General features: G+C 36.2%; 1 protein-coding gene across 5 annotated transcripts in view; it reads left to right on the plus strand.

The window, feature by feature from the left end:
- Positions 1-13221, plus strand: part of LOC109050830 (glutamate receptor ionotropic, delta-2-like) — a 367305-nt gene that overhangs the window by 219259 nt on the left and 134825 nt on the right. For all 5 annotated transcript variants that reach the window (XR_006160661.1, XR_006160662.1, XM_042762408.1 and 2 more), the window contains exon 4: positions 3886-4091. Coding sequence is in view for 3 of the 5 variants with exons in the window: in XM_042762408.1 (XP_042618342.1) it covers positions 3886-4091 (206 nt within the window). In the remaining 2 variants the exon portion in view is untranslated. The remainder of the gene's footprint in view (positions 1-3885; positions 4092-13221) is intronic.

Below are 13221 nucleotides of genomic sequence, written 5' to 3' on the forward strand. Positions count from 1 at the left end.
GTCTACATTTTTCAGCAGTGTGATAGCAATTCAGTTATTTTCTTAATAGTGTAGCTTTTCCAGAAACAAGATACATAATACAGTGATTATCGCAGTAGCACTGTGCACTGCGGTTTTTAATGTCTGAACTGAGGAAATAATATAACGGTTCCCAAACTATTTATTATGTTTTTGGTTAAAGGGATAGTTCAGATAAGTAATGCATAAATAATATTTATGCATGATATAAAATGCATAAATATTATTTTAAGTTTGACATAAAATGCATGTACAGTATAGTTTGAAAAGTTGTACAAAAAAAAAAGAACAGTACAGTACAGTCCTGGCAAAGAGTTGTAGAATCTATTTGTGACCTGTCCATTGGGTAGTAAGATATATGTCCTTAGAATTGTAAAGTACTCATATCTAGGTTAGTACTATGTCAAGTTAGTATTCAAGTGCTGACAGAATTTGTTTCTTATCTCTGTTTTATTTTGCTCGTTTGTTTGTTTGTTTGTTTTGTGTGTGTGTGTGTGTGTGTGTGTGTGTGTGTGTGTGTGTGTATGTGTGTGTGTGTGTGTGTGTGTGTGGTCTTTTGAAAATCTAATAAAAATTAAATTAAAATAAAAAAGTACATAAACGCATTATTTTAAAGGGCACCTATTAGGCCCCTTATTACAAGATAATATAAGTCTCAGATGTCCCCATAATGTGTCTGTGAAGCTTCAGCTCAAAATACCCCACAGATAATTGATATAATTTTGAGTGGAAGCAGAAACACGCTGTTTTCGTGCCTGTATCTTTAAATGCAAATGAGCTACTGCTCCCCACTCCCTTTTCTTTGCCTTTACAGCTCATACCTCAAATTCTCTGCCAAAAAACATCTGTTTGGTTTTGATTTTCATTTATATCGTGTTGAAATCATGCATTTTAAAGCCATATCAGCTGGAAATTCTGATATAGTGTTTTCTGAGTGGACACATCAGAAGCACACGCACCGAAAGCGGCGGTCACATGGCATGTGAGCACTAAACTAAGTTCTCTTTCATGTCTTATTGCACTTAAACTGTCAAATACACACAATGTTGTTAAAAACACACTACAAAAACAGTTGGTTATGTCTGCGTAGGTAAACAGCTGGGAAATGAAATCGCATGTTTATATGGGATCTGTGTATTAAATCACTCCCTGCTCTTGACCGAATAGATTCTATAGATTTAAGAATGCAATTTTGAACTTGAATGCTGCTTTTAAATGCTCTAGCGTGAAGGTAAACATGGCCGATTGAGCTAACTCAGGACGGGGTCCAGGACCGCTGCTGGCCAAATTGGCACCCTAAGCAGTATTGTATTGTTGTACCCCCTCCCCAAATTATTATGAAAGTTAAAAAAAGAAAAGAAAACGAAAAACACCTACTATAGGAGTCAAAATAGATATCTAAGTATCTAAAAATCTATTTTATAAAATATATAAATATCTATATTGCAATCAGGAAATACAAAGTTCTGTAGCCTGACAATTAAATATGAAAATATGTCATGTTTTAGTAAGCATATTTTGGAAAATGGGAGTATATACCCTGCTGGAAAATCTGGTTTAAAATGGTAGTTGTGTTTAGATGTTTTCTTGAGGGGTAGCCGATCCAAGCTGATCTTTGATGTTAGACCATGTTCCAAATAACTACCCTATTGACCATCTGGTATCTGTTTTTGCAGATGCAAGATGATCTACTGTAGCTAATGACTAGCTAAAGGTGGACTAGCTGATGCTATTAGCTTAAGATGGATTTTCCAGTCGTTTCATGTTGTTTTTCTGTTTCAGTTATGCATCTAAAACGTAAGCATGATTTTAAGTCTTTTAGCGGTTCATGACTGAAGGGTTACCTAGAGTAAAGACACATTTTAATGTGATGCTTTTCCTGAAAGTCTCTTTTTTGCTCACATCTCTGTCACACAGTCAGTCTCACCTTCAACACCCCCCACCTTAATTCCCCCTAGTTCTGTCGCCCCAGTCCCATCTTTCAGGGACGCTTTGATCCTGCATTCTCAACGCCTCCCTGCTCCGGTTGAAACGGTTTGATGTAGGGAAAGGCCGCCTGCGCAGAGGGATGAGTGTGCAGCAACTCTTCCTCTGTGAAATACATCTTTTATTTAGCGCAGCCCTGAGACAGCACTTCTGCCTCGTCACACCGCAGTGATAAATGTTCTACACAGGTTTTTGCTGCCGCCCACTCCTGAGTACTGTTAGCACACATGCTAATGCGTTCCTGTGCTACACGGTTGTCACGTTAATGTTGAAGGTGAAAACAAAATGGTTAATATTCCCAGGCATAAGGGAGTTTATATTTAGTCTGATACCTAGTACTATCACTGATATCAATGTCAATTCTGATATTTCTTAATAAATAAAATGATTTTGTAATTTTTGAAGATAAAATGGGTAATTATAGTCCTTTGACATTATATTTGAACATTTAATAGGCTTTTAAATCATCACACTTTTGTTTCTGTTTATCATAACAAAATCCATCTTTAAACAACTTTTAATTTAAATCAATGTATAACAAGTGATACACAACCTTTCAGCATTTCTGCTCAGGTTCAGTTGAGCAGGAGGAGAAAGAGTACCTATTTTGCATGACTAACTTGTAATCTGAATCAAGTCTGAAGTCTTTAACCTGGAGTCCGAGTCAAGTCTGAAGTCTTTGTCGCTGGAGTCTGAGTCAAGTCTCGAGTCTTTGGTCACGAGTCTGAGTCAAGTCTCAAGTCATTTAATGGCTTGTTAAAAAAAAAAAAAATCTTATTCAGAATCCTCATTTATTGAAATCTTCCTATTTATGAACTGTTTTATAGGCTATAGACAAAATTTATATACTGTATAATACATGATTCTTTTATGCCTCACGGTCTGGATGGATGCCGGGGTGTGGATGCGGTCCACCTTATGAATTTCATGTAACTTATGAGTTTCATGTTATGTAAGTATTTAAGGATAGAAGTTGCTTTTAAAATATTCACAAGTCCTATTCCTTGAGTACAGTCAAATCTCGAGTCATTTCAGGTCGAGTCTAAGTCATATCTGAAGTCTATAAAAATGCGGCTCAAGTGTGACTTGAGTCACTAACTCGAGTGCCCATCTCTGCTATTTGCTAACAAGTTTGCTTGCCTCCAAGGGTGTTATATGCATTATTTTTTTTATGCTAAATAAATAATGAATCACTTTTTATTGATTTGTACTTTTTTATTTAACATTTTAATAAAGTACTGTGTGGGACACATTTATTGCTCTTGCATTTAAAAGGTGCATTCAGTATTTTTTGTATTTTTATTTTTATTTTATTTCAAAAATACATTCACATCCTTGTGTAAAAAAAAAAAAAATGTTTTTAAAAGAAGTATCTTATGCCCACAAAGGCTGCATTTATTTTATCAAAAATACAGCAAAAACAGTAATATTTTACCTTATACTGTATATTATTGAAAACAGTTGATTTATTTAATGTGTCCTTGCTGAAGAAATTTATAAATCTTACTGATTCCAAAATTGTGAACTAGTGTGTTTAAAATCATGTATACTCGCATGATATGAAGACTTCAGTAATATCAGCAGCCTAATAAAAGTGGTTTCATTTCACATGGAGCAGACACCCTCATGGGGGCAGCCATGTTGAGATCACATGACCTGCCGATCACTACTTTTTTTTTTTTTTTTTCATTTCATTAACCTTCAGATTAAATAATATCTTACTATTCAATTTTTACAACTGCCTCTGTAAATAAAAACATTCTGTAGATGTGTGTATTAATCCAAGACAGTCACAAAAAAAACAATGTTTTGCGAATATTTATGTGATATGGATGTAAAAAAATGGATGTAGTTTGATTTATATTGTCTGTTGTTGTTCAGATATCCGGGGCATAGAGAACTTCTTAGACCAGACGTCTCAGCAGGGGATGGATGTGTCTCTCCAAAAGGTGGAATCCAATATTAACATGATGATCACTGGAATGTTCCGCACCATGAGGGTGGAAGAGCTGCATCGCTACAGGGACACACTGAGGCGTGCTGTGCTGTTCATGAGCCCTGCCACAGCAAAGGCCTTCATTACTGAGGTACATTCACACACACGAGAACCTAGGAATACATATCGCATATGGCTGCTGTTACACTAATAGATTTCTTTGCACTGCACAGATGCAAGTAGTGGCCTTCAAATCCAGCCAGCGGGCATTTAACACAAGGCCTTCAATCTGTTAGTCCAAGTGGCTTTTAACTAGTTCACATTATGTTGATCTGTGAGACTCACAGCTCAAGGCAGGATATGATGTCATGGTAAATTGAATATTTCAGAGCTTTTATGGCAGATTACATACAGTATGCGTCAATACATTCACTCTGACACATTCACTTTTTTTTACTATAATGCAAAGCTGTAACGTTTTCCATTTTGGCCTAAGTCCCTTTCTTCCTATGGGTCATAGTAATTCATTCTGATTGAAAAATATCCCTTGTTTTAATTGGCAATATTTGTAAGGAAGCCATTAAATGGCCTTGCTCTCTCTCTCTCTCTGATAACTCTCTCTGGGAATTAAACCATGAAGTATTGCTTAATTTCACATGCTATTCTCATTCGCCTTTAATTAAAAATATCCTGTGAAAAGCAATCAAAATCCAATTTTGGTTGAACGTGGAATAGGACAGGAACCATCAGTAGTGGTTGAGACTGCAGGCAGCTGTAATGAGTCTTGGGTCTGGGGATAATAAGTTGATCTGGGGGAGCTCAGAGTCTTAAAGATACGCACTTCAGCCGGGAAATCATCGCAGAACATTTATAGCAGCTTATTGTTTTTGTTATTGGATTTGAATGGGAAAACGTTATTCTCGCAGAGCGCTTGGCTACCTTTTTGGGACAAATTATTTTGCAAGAATACATTGGAAACCATGTGTTGCTTAGGCCTAAATAATTAATTATTATTTTAATGTTTTAAAATGTAATTTATTCCTGTGATGGCAAAGCTGAATTTTTAGCAGCCATTACTGTCTTCAGTGTCACATGATCCGTCAGAATATGCTGATTTGATCCTCAAGAAACATTTATTATTATCAGTGTTAAACATGGTTGTGCTGCTTAATATTTTTTTGCAAACCATGATACCTTTTATTTAATACTGAATAACAGTATTCATTTCATAAAAAAATCACTAATCCCATACCCTGAATGGTTCTATATATAGACCTTATGTGTCAGAGAAACAAACAAGAAGCCATCATTTTGTCTTTGAACTTCCATTTTTGCTTTAGCTCTGTAGCATCACTGTTGAAGAGTAATTATCTGGTGAAGTGGATTTACTAATTGTAGCATTAACAAACATTATCATGTGCATTGTAATGTTCAAAACGGATGTCATAACAAATGTCAGTAGACCAGGACAGTGTAAAAGCGAGTGGTTAATTCATAAATTTGTACAACCTTTCATTTCTGCTGTGAAAATACAAACAGAAGACAAGCAGCTACTGTTTTATAAATAAATGTTAGGTTAGTAATTAATATTATGTTACTATTAACTGTTAACTATTCAGTATATAGTGTGTATGTGTGTATAATTTTTTTTTTTTTTTATTATTATTTTAATAAAGGAATTATTTATTAATGATGAATTATATAAAAAAAAAAAAAGAAGACATTTGTAGCCTCCTTCTTGGGCTTTGATTGCATGCAGTGTGTGTGTTTAGGTTTTCCAGCACCGCAGCAGGGAAGACTATTAAACATCTGTTGTGAGCGTTCATTACCAGGTCTTGGAACTAAAGCAGCAGTGTTCTGGTTTGTTCAGGAACTGTCACATAAAAGCAGTGTATCTGGCTTATCTAAGCCTTTTGTCTGCGCTATAAAGCTGATTTAAAGGCCAGTTCATTGTTCAGGAGACATTCTGTGTATAGTTAGAGACAAATTGCTTCTATTAGAAGTCATGTTTCAGCATGCAGCTGCTTCTCAGGTGTTTAATGGTCAATTGTCAACATATTTTACTAGGGCTGGTATTAAATAATGACAAAATAAAGAATCACATTAGTCGCGGGACTGCGTTTCAACAAATGTGGCACGTTTGAAACAACCTTTAGAAGTTTCTCAAAAAAAATCAGAAAAGGCTTTGCCTTTATTGTGTGAGTCTCCAATGTGCAATACTGGAGTTTGTTGAGTCACATTTATTGAAATAATTGATGCTCTTCTATTCTTATTGTTGAAGTCTAACAGAGTCTTTTACAAGCTCATACAAACATTAATGTGTGTAAATCTGTGCCCCAGATTCTCTGCATGACCCATAGAGCCCCATTAAACAGTCAATAGGAGAGACATGTGTCAAGATTAATGTTCACTGACAGCTCTAAACATATTATTCTGGGTCCTGCTCGGACACTTTATGAAAGCATTACGAGCTTTGTTTGCATTTGGGAAACATTTGATTGTTTATTGGACATTGGATAATAATGTACTAGCAATAATGTATTTGATTTAGTTTTGTTTCTGCCTATACCTTCAACCTTGTTGCATCTATTCAGCGAGTGGGAAATGCTACTCTTAACCCGCTATCAAGCATAGCAAATCTTTCTGGATCCTGTCCAGCATCGAGAAAGAGAAAGCTAAAATGTATTCATTCATGTGCTACCTGTCAGAGGAAGTCTGGCACTGAAGTGATGAAGTCAGATTATGAATGGTCTTTCTTGGGTGAAGGGTCCCAGGCCAGGCAATTAACAGGAGATCAGCCTCACAATGGACAGACAGAAGACATGACGGAGCATGTCAGTTAGGTGAGAGGTGAGGACATGCCTCCACCAGCCATCTGTCTGTGTGATGTGTGTATGGTGAACAGTCAGAGAAACATGTCCATCACACTTGTGCTGACAAGCTGTCAGACTATGGAGGGAAACCATCCACTCCAGTAGACAATTTAGGTGCAGTGTGTTGAGGAAACATGATGGGTTTGTGTAGCTTTGTCTGGGTCACGATGGTTGACAACCAATTACTTTAGTAGTTAAGTAGTTAATTAGCCCATTATTTACTCACCCTCAAGCCATCCTACATGTATATGACTTTCTTCTTTCAGATGGATAAAAAGTATCTCACACGGCTCCAGGGGTGAATAAAGGCCTCATGTAGCGAATCGATGCTTTTTTGTAAGAAAAATATCAATATTTAAAACATTATAAACCGTAATCTCTAGCTTCTGCTAACTGTCGTGTACACATTAATTCCGGGCTGAAGACATAGGACATATGCGTGGCGCATGCGCCAGTGAGAAGTGACGAACGCAGAAGCAGAGAAGAGAGAACAAAACAAAACACCGGTCATGAATTAGAATTACAAAACGAGGATTTGTAAAGAAAAATGACGGAGGATTTTGGCCGAGAGGAACCTGGTTTTCCTTTGCTAAAGTAAGGAAACTTTGCTTCCTTTGTTCCTGTAAACAAACGTTGGTTTTCGTGAGACTAGCATATTCTCACCGGTGCATGCGCTACGCATACGTCCTACGTCATCTGCCCCGGAACGGCTTCTGCATATGACAAGCTACAGAAGCTTGTTAGCACAATCTACAGAAAAAATGGCTCACCGTGTGAAGTACTTTTTTATTATGGATGGATGCCCTTTATTGGACTTCTTTTGAACTGTTGAATGGAAACACCCACCCTCTACCATTATAAAATTTTTTTAATAAAACTCCGATTGGATCTGTCTGAAAGAAGAAAGTCATATACATCTAGGATGCCTTGAAAGTGAGTAAATCATGGGCCAATTTTCATTTTTGGGTGAACTATCCCTTTAACTAGATTTATATAGAGAGAGAGTTTTGAATCACCTATTTATTTGTATACTGTTATTTATTGTAGAAATGAAAAAAAAGGATGTAAAATTAAAATAAACATAAAATATAAATTTTTCATTTTATATTTTTTATTTTAATTTTACATCCTTTTTTATATGTATTATTTCTATAATATTTCTAAATAGTTTCCATTTGTTTTTTTATTTCAGTTTTATTTTTTATTTTTAGTTTTCAGTTAGTAACTTTAGTACAACATTTAAACGTTTTTAGCATATTTCAGTTTGTTACCAAAGAAATGTTTCAAAAGGCCTGTTTAATATTTATTTCATGTAATATTTTTGTATATATTTTTAAATTGTATGTTAATTGTAATAAATTTAATAACAATTTATTTTTAATTATATTTAAAGTGTGTATATATATATATATATATATATATATATATATATATATATATATATATATATTTATATTTATACCACACACACACACACACACACACACACACATATATATATATATATATATATATATACAGTGTTATGTTATGGATATACATACAAGCATAAAAAGTGACTAAATACAACCAGTAGTCACTCATACTATACTCCTTAAATCCTGATTTATAATGTGCAGCATCATCTGATGAATACATACTGGTAAAAGAAATGAATAGCCTGAATGCACTGTAAGTCGCTTTGGATAAAAGAGTCTGCTAAATGCATAAATGTAAATGTAAATGATGAAATCAACATAACTCTACACTAATGAGCAACTGTATGTGGTGGTTTTGGCTATATTACTTTTTTTGTCTCATGCAGCGCACTGCGCAAACTATGTGCATATTTACAGACTAACTATGTTCATATTTATAAGCCCAAACAGCGGTAGATGCTTGGAAATGCTATTTTGTAGACTGCGGTACGGGCAACTGAATGCGCTGCTTGTGGATATTTTGGTGGGCCGCCACAAATAAATCAGTGTATGGGAAACACTATAGATAGACAGACAGATAGATAGACAGCCTTTGTCAGATAATTTTCAGTTTGCTCTTAGAAATGAATATTAAAGTCCTGTTATATCATGTAGCTTTGACAAAAATCAGCACATTAGTTCCACAATCTTCATCTCGCTACCACAGCAAAATATTTATTAATTTATTTACATTCTCAGTTGTCAGGACAAGGCAACTGCTGTTTCCCATCAGCCCGTGGACTATGCGTGATTCACAGGCCTCACTAACTCGTCAATGTCTGTGGTGACTCTGGCTCAAGGTTACTGTGGTGACTGATGGCTCTGTCCTCACTCACACACAAACATGCATGGGCACACGAAAACACACATGCAGATATGTTTAGACAAGTCTCTCTAACCACCACCCAAGGTCACGCTTACAGAAGCAGACAAACATAGCGGGTGAACTCAATCAGCATTGGCTATGACCTTAAGAGCTCTGATTGGACAAAAGGTAAACACTGCAAAAGAGAAATTGGAGCATCTGTGTGATCCACACTGGAAAATAAAATGTCAATAAATAAGAACAAAGAAAGACATTACAGAAGCGTGAAAAGATAACACATGACAAAAAGGGTGATGTTCATATCTGCATTGAAGGTTAAACAGACAAGAGGCGATGATTGCTTCCTCTTCAACAGAGTCACTTGTGATGAAGTTATGATAAACGGAATTTGCAAGGTGGTTATGTCATTAAAATTATTTTAGATAGAGTTGCCAGGTTTTTTTTTCCCCATTTACATCAGAATTTATATTTGAGGTGTTCATTCGAGGTGACAGTTTGGAGGTGAACACTCCGCTGAGCTCTTATGCTGATTGACGGATGAGAAACTTTTCTGCTGCTCAGACAAATCCTTTCCACAGGAGCAGGAAATGGAGAGGCCTTTTCAAATACATTATTTAAAATGAAGGACAGGAGATGATGACTGCTCAGATTCATTGTATGCTTTATAGCTGGCCTGACATCATTGGTGCCTGTGCCGTGGTGACAGACAAGGAGAGTCTTACCAGGTACAAAGAGTCTTTGTGATGAATTGTAATGAGCAGCGCTGCCCTTTTGCCATAGAAATTAATAAAGATTGAATGCATGAGACAGCATGGTTTTCTAAATCCATAAATTCATATGTGACAATATAATTATGAGTGTCCCCATAGGAAAGGAAAATCTCTGTAGTATCTTGGTTGTTTTACTTGGACAGCAATGAGATTGAATGGAGAATAGAATAGAAGCTTCTTGAATCTCTCTCTCTCTCTCTCTCTCTCTCTGTCTAGGATTGTGTGCCATGTCAATCGAGAATGACTTAAATTTAAATTCAATTCCTGAACTGAAATTTTATTGGACTTTGAATAGCAAGCAGCATGCAGAATTACAATTTAAATTTGAATTTAAATTCACATTTAAATTCTGGTAATGTTAAAAAAAAAACTGTTAATATTAGATCAACAGGATTATGAGTCCGAAAATTTGAGGCAACTCTCCAAAACAATGTTCTATGAGAAGTTGAAGAGCAATCCTTTACCTCAATTTTACTTTACCTCAACATTTACACATGACACATTAAACCACCTGTTTCAGATGGGTTTGCTGACTAGAGCAATAGTATATAATCATGCATGTTGAACATCCTATTACACCGGTTTTGTATATGCTTCCTAAAATTCATAAAGCTTACAAAGATACTCCTCCCTATAAGCCTATAGTTGAGGAAATTGGATCACTTACTGAAAATATTTATGCTTTTGTTGTTTCATTTCTTTGATTCGTGATAATGGATGTTGAATCTCTTTATATGAATGTTCCATTTCAGGGTGGATTAGAAACCATGGAATTTTTTTTGTTGAGCAACATTCTGATAAGTTTGCTAGTACTGCATAGTTATTAGAATTGACCAAATTTGTATTGTCCTATAATTTATTTTTTTTATTTGGGTCTGATTTTATTTACAGATATCTTGTTCAAAAATTGCCCCCAGTTTTGCATCTCTGATTTGTAGTTTGTTTGAACAAAAAATGTGAGTATAATTCAGGTTGTAATCCTTCCGTTAAACATATTTTATGGAAACAGTACATTGAAGGTTTTTTTTTTTTTTTTTTTTTTTGGTATGGGATGGTACTTTTTAGCAGCTACCTTTTCTAGAAGCCAGAGTGGGGTTTAACTGATTTTATGTTGTAGAATAAAACATGAAAACATTTTGAGCTTGTGTTATCTATAGACATTATTTCAGGGATTTAACCCAAAACCTATAAAAAAACAACAATTTTGCAATTCAGTACATTCCTGTCATTTTCAATTCAAATGCCACATCTCCAGTCAATTTTAGTATGAGCATTTTGTCCTCTTACAGACTTTACAGGTGCTGGTCATATAATTAGAATATCATCAAAAAGTTGATTTATTTCACTAATTTCATTCAAAAAGTGAAACTTGTATATTATATTTATTCAAATGTTTATTTCTTTTAATTTTGATGTTTATAACTGACAACTAAGGAAAATACCAAATTCAGTATCTCAGAAAATTAGAATATTGTGAAAAGGTTCAGTATTGAAGACACCTGGTGCCACACTCTAATCAGTTAATTAACTCAAAACACCTGCAAAGCCTTTAAATGGGCTGCATCCGAAAACTGAAAAATGCTGCCTTCAGAGGACGCATTCCAAGGTAGGAAGGCGTCAAGGCACGTCCGAATTCAATGTTAGCTTCAGTTCCTGTCTCCTGAGATGCCTTCATCCGGCCGGGTTTTTTGAAGGCAGCATAGATTGTATCCTTTGGTGCCTTTGATATCCCACAATCGTGTGCGTTCCATTCCGTGACAGTTAAGCCAAAAAATAAAGATGGCCGTCTGAAAGTTGCGGTCGGTGGTCAGTTTGTGTGTAAATGTATGTTTGTTTTTGATCAAAGTTTTCCACTTTTGATGTAATTTCTAGCGAGGAACTGATATTGCAGTAATGAAATATCCACTTAGTTATCACAAAAGCTTTCTTTATTTAGCTGTAGATCATTTAACTGTTACACTGCCTCAGAAGCCTGTCCAAAATCAGTTTTGTGAGATGCCTTCGTGCAAAAACACTGCCTGCAAAGTCATTGCCTGATACGGCAGCGAGGCAGCAAGTCCTCTGCCTAAGTTTTTGGATGCAGCCATGGTCAGTCTAGTTCTGTAGGCTACACAATCATGGGGAAGACTGCTGAATTGACAGTTGTCCAAAAGACGACCATTGACACTTTTGCACAAGGAGGGCAAGACACAAAAGTCAGGTCATTGCAAAAGAGAATGGCTGTTCACAGAGCTCTGTGTCCAAGCACATTAATAGAGAGGCGAAGGGAAGGAAAAGATGTGATAGAAAAAAGTGTAGTGTACAAGCAATAGGGATAACCGCACCCTGGAGAGGATTGTGAAACAAAAACCCATTCAAAATGTGGGGGAGATTCAGAAAGAGTGGACTGCAGCTGGAGTCAGTGCTTCAAGAACCACTACACAAAGACGTATGCAAGACATGGGTTTCAGCTGCCGCATTCCTTGTGTCAAGCCACTCTTGAACAACAGACAGCATCAGAAGCGTCTCGCTTCAAAAAGAACTGGACTGCTGCTGAGTAGTCCAAAGTTATGTGCTCTGATGAAAGTAAATTGTGCATTTCCTTTGGATATCAGGGTCCCAGAGTCTGGAGGAAGAGAGGAGAGGCACACAATACCACATTTCTTGAGGTACAGTGTAAAGTTTCCACAGTCAGTGATGGTTTTCGGTGCCATGTCATCTGCTGGTGTTGGTCCACTGTGTTTTCTGAGGTCCAAGGTCAACACAGCCGTATACCAGGAAGTTTTAGAGCACTTCATGCTTCCTGCTGCTGACCAAATTTTTGGAGATGCAGATTTCATTTTCCAACAGGACTTGGCACCTGTACACAGTGCCAAAGCTTCCAGTACCTGGTTTAAGGATCATGGTATCCCTGTTCTTAATTGGCCAGCAAACTCGCCTGACCTTAACCCCATAGAAAATCTGTGGGGTATTGGGAAGAGGAAGATGCAATATGCCAGACCCAACAATGCAGAAGAGCTGAAGGCCACTATCAGAGCAACCTGGGCTCTCATAACACCTGAGCAGTGCCACTGACTGATCGACTCCATGCCACGCCGCGTTGCTGCAGTAATTCAGGCAAAAGGAGCCCCAACTAAGTATTGAGTGCTGTACATGCTCATACTTTTCATTTTTATACTTTTTAGTTGGCCAAGATTTCTAAAAATCCTTTCTTTGTATTGGTCTTAAGTTATATTCAAATTTTCTGAGATACTGAATTTGGGATTTTCCTTAGTTGTCAGTTATAATCATCAAAATTAAAAGAAATAAACATTTGAAATATATCAGTCTGTGTGTAATGAATGAATATAATATACAAGTTTCACCTTTTGAATGA

Source organism: Cyprinus carpio, chromosome A8, assembly GCF_018340385.1.
Source record: "Cyprinus carpio isolate SPL01 chromosome A8, ASM1834038v1, whole genome shotgun sequence".
NCBI lineage: Eukaryota > Metazoa > Chordata > Actinopteri > Cypriniformes > Cyprinidae > Cyprinus > Cyprinus carpio.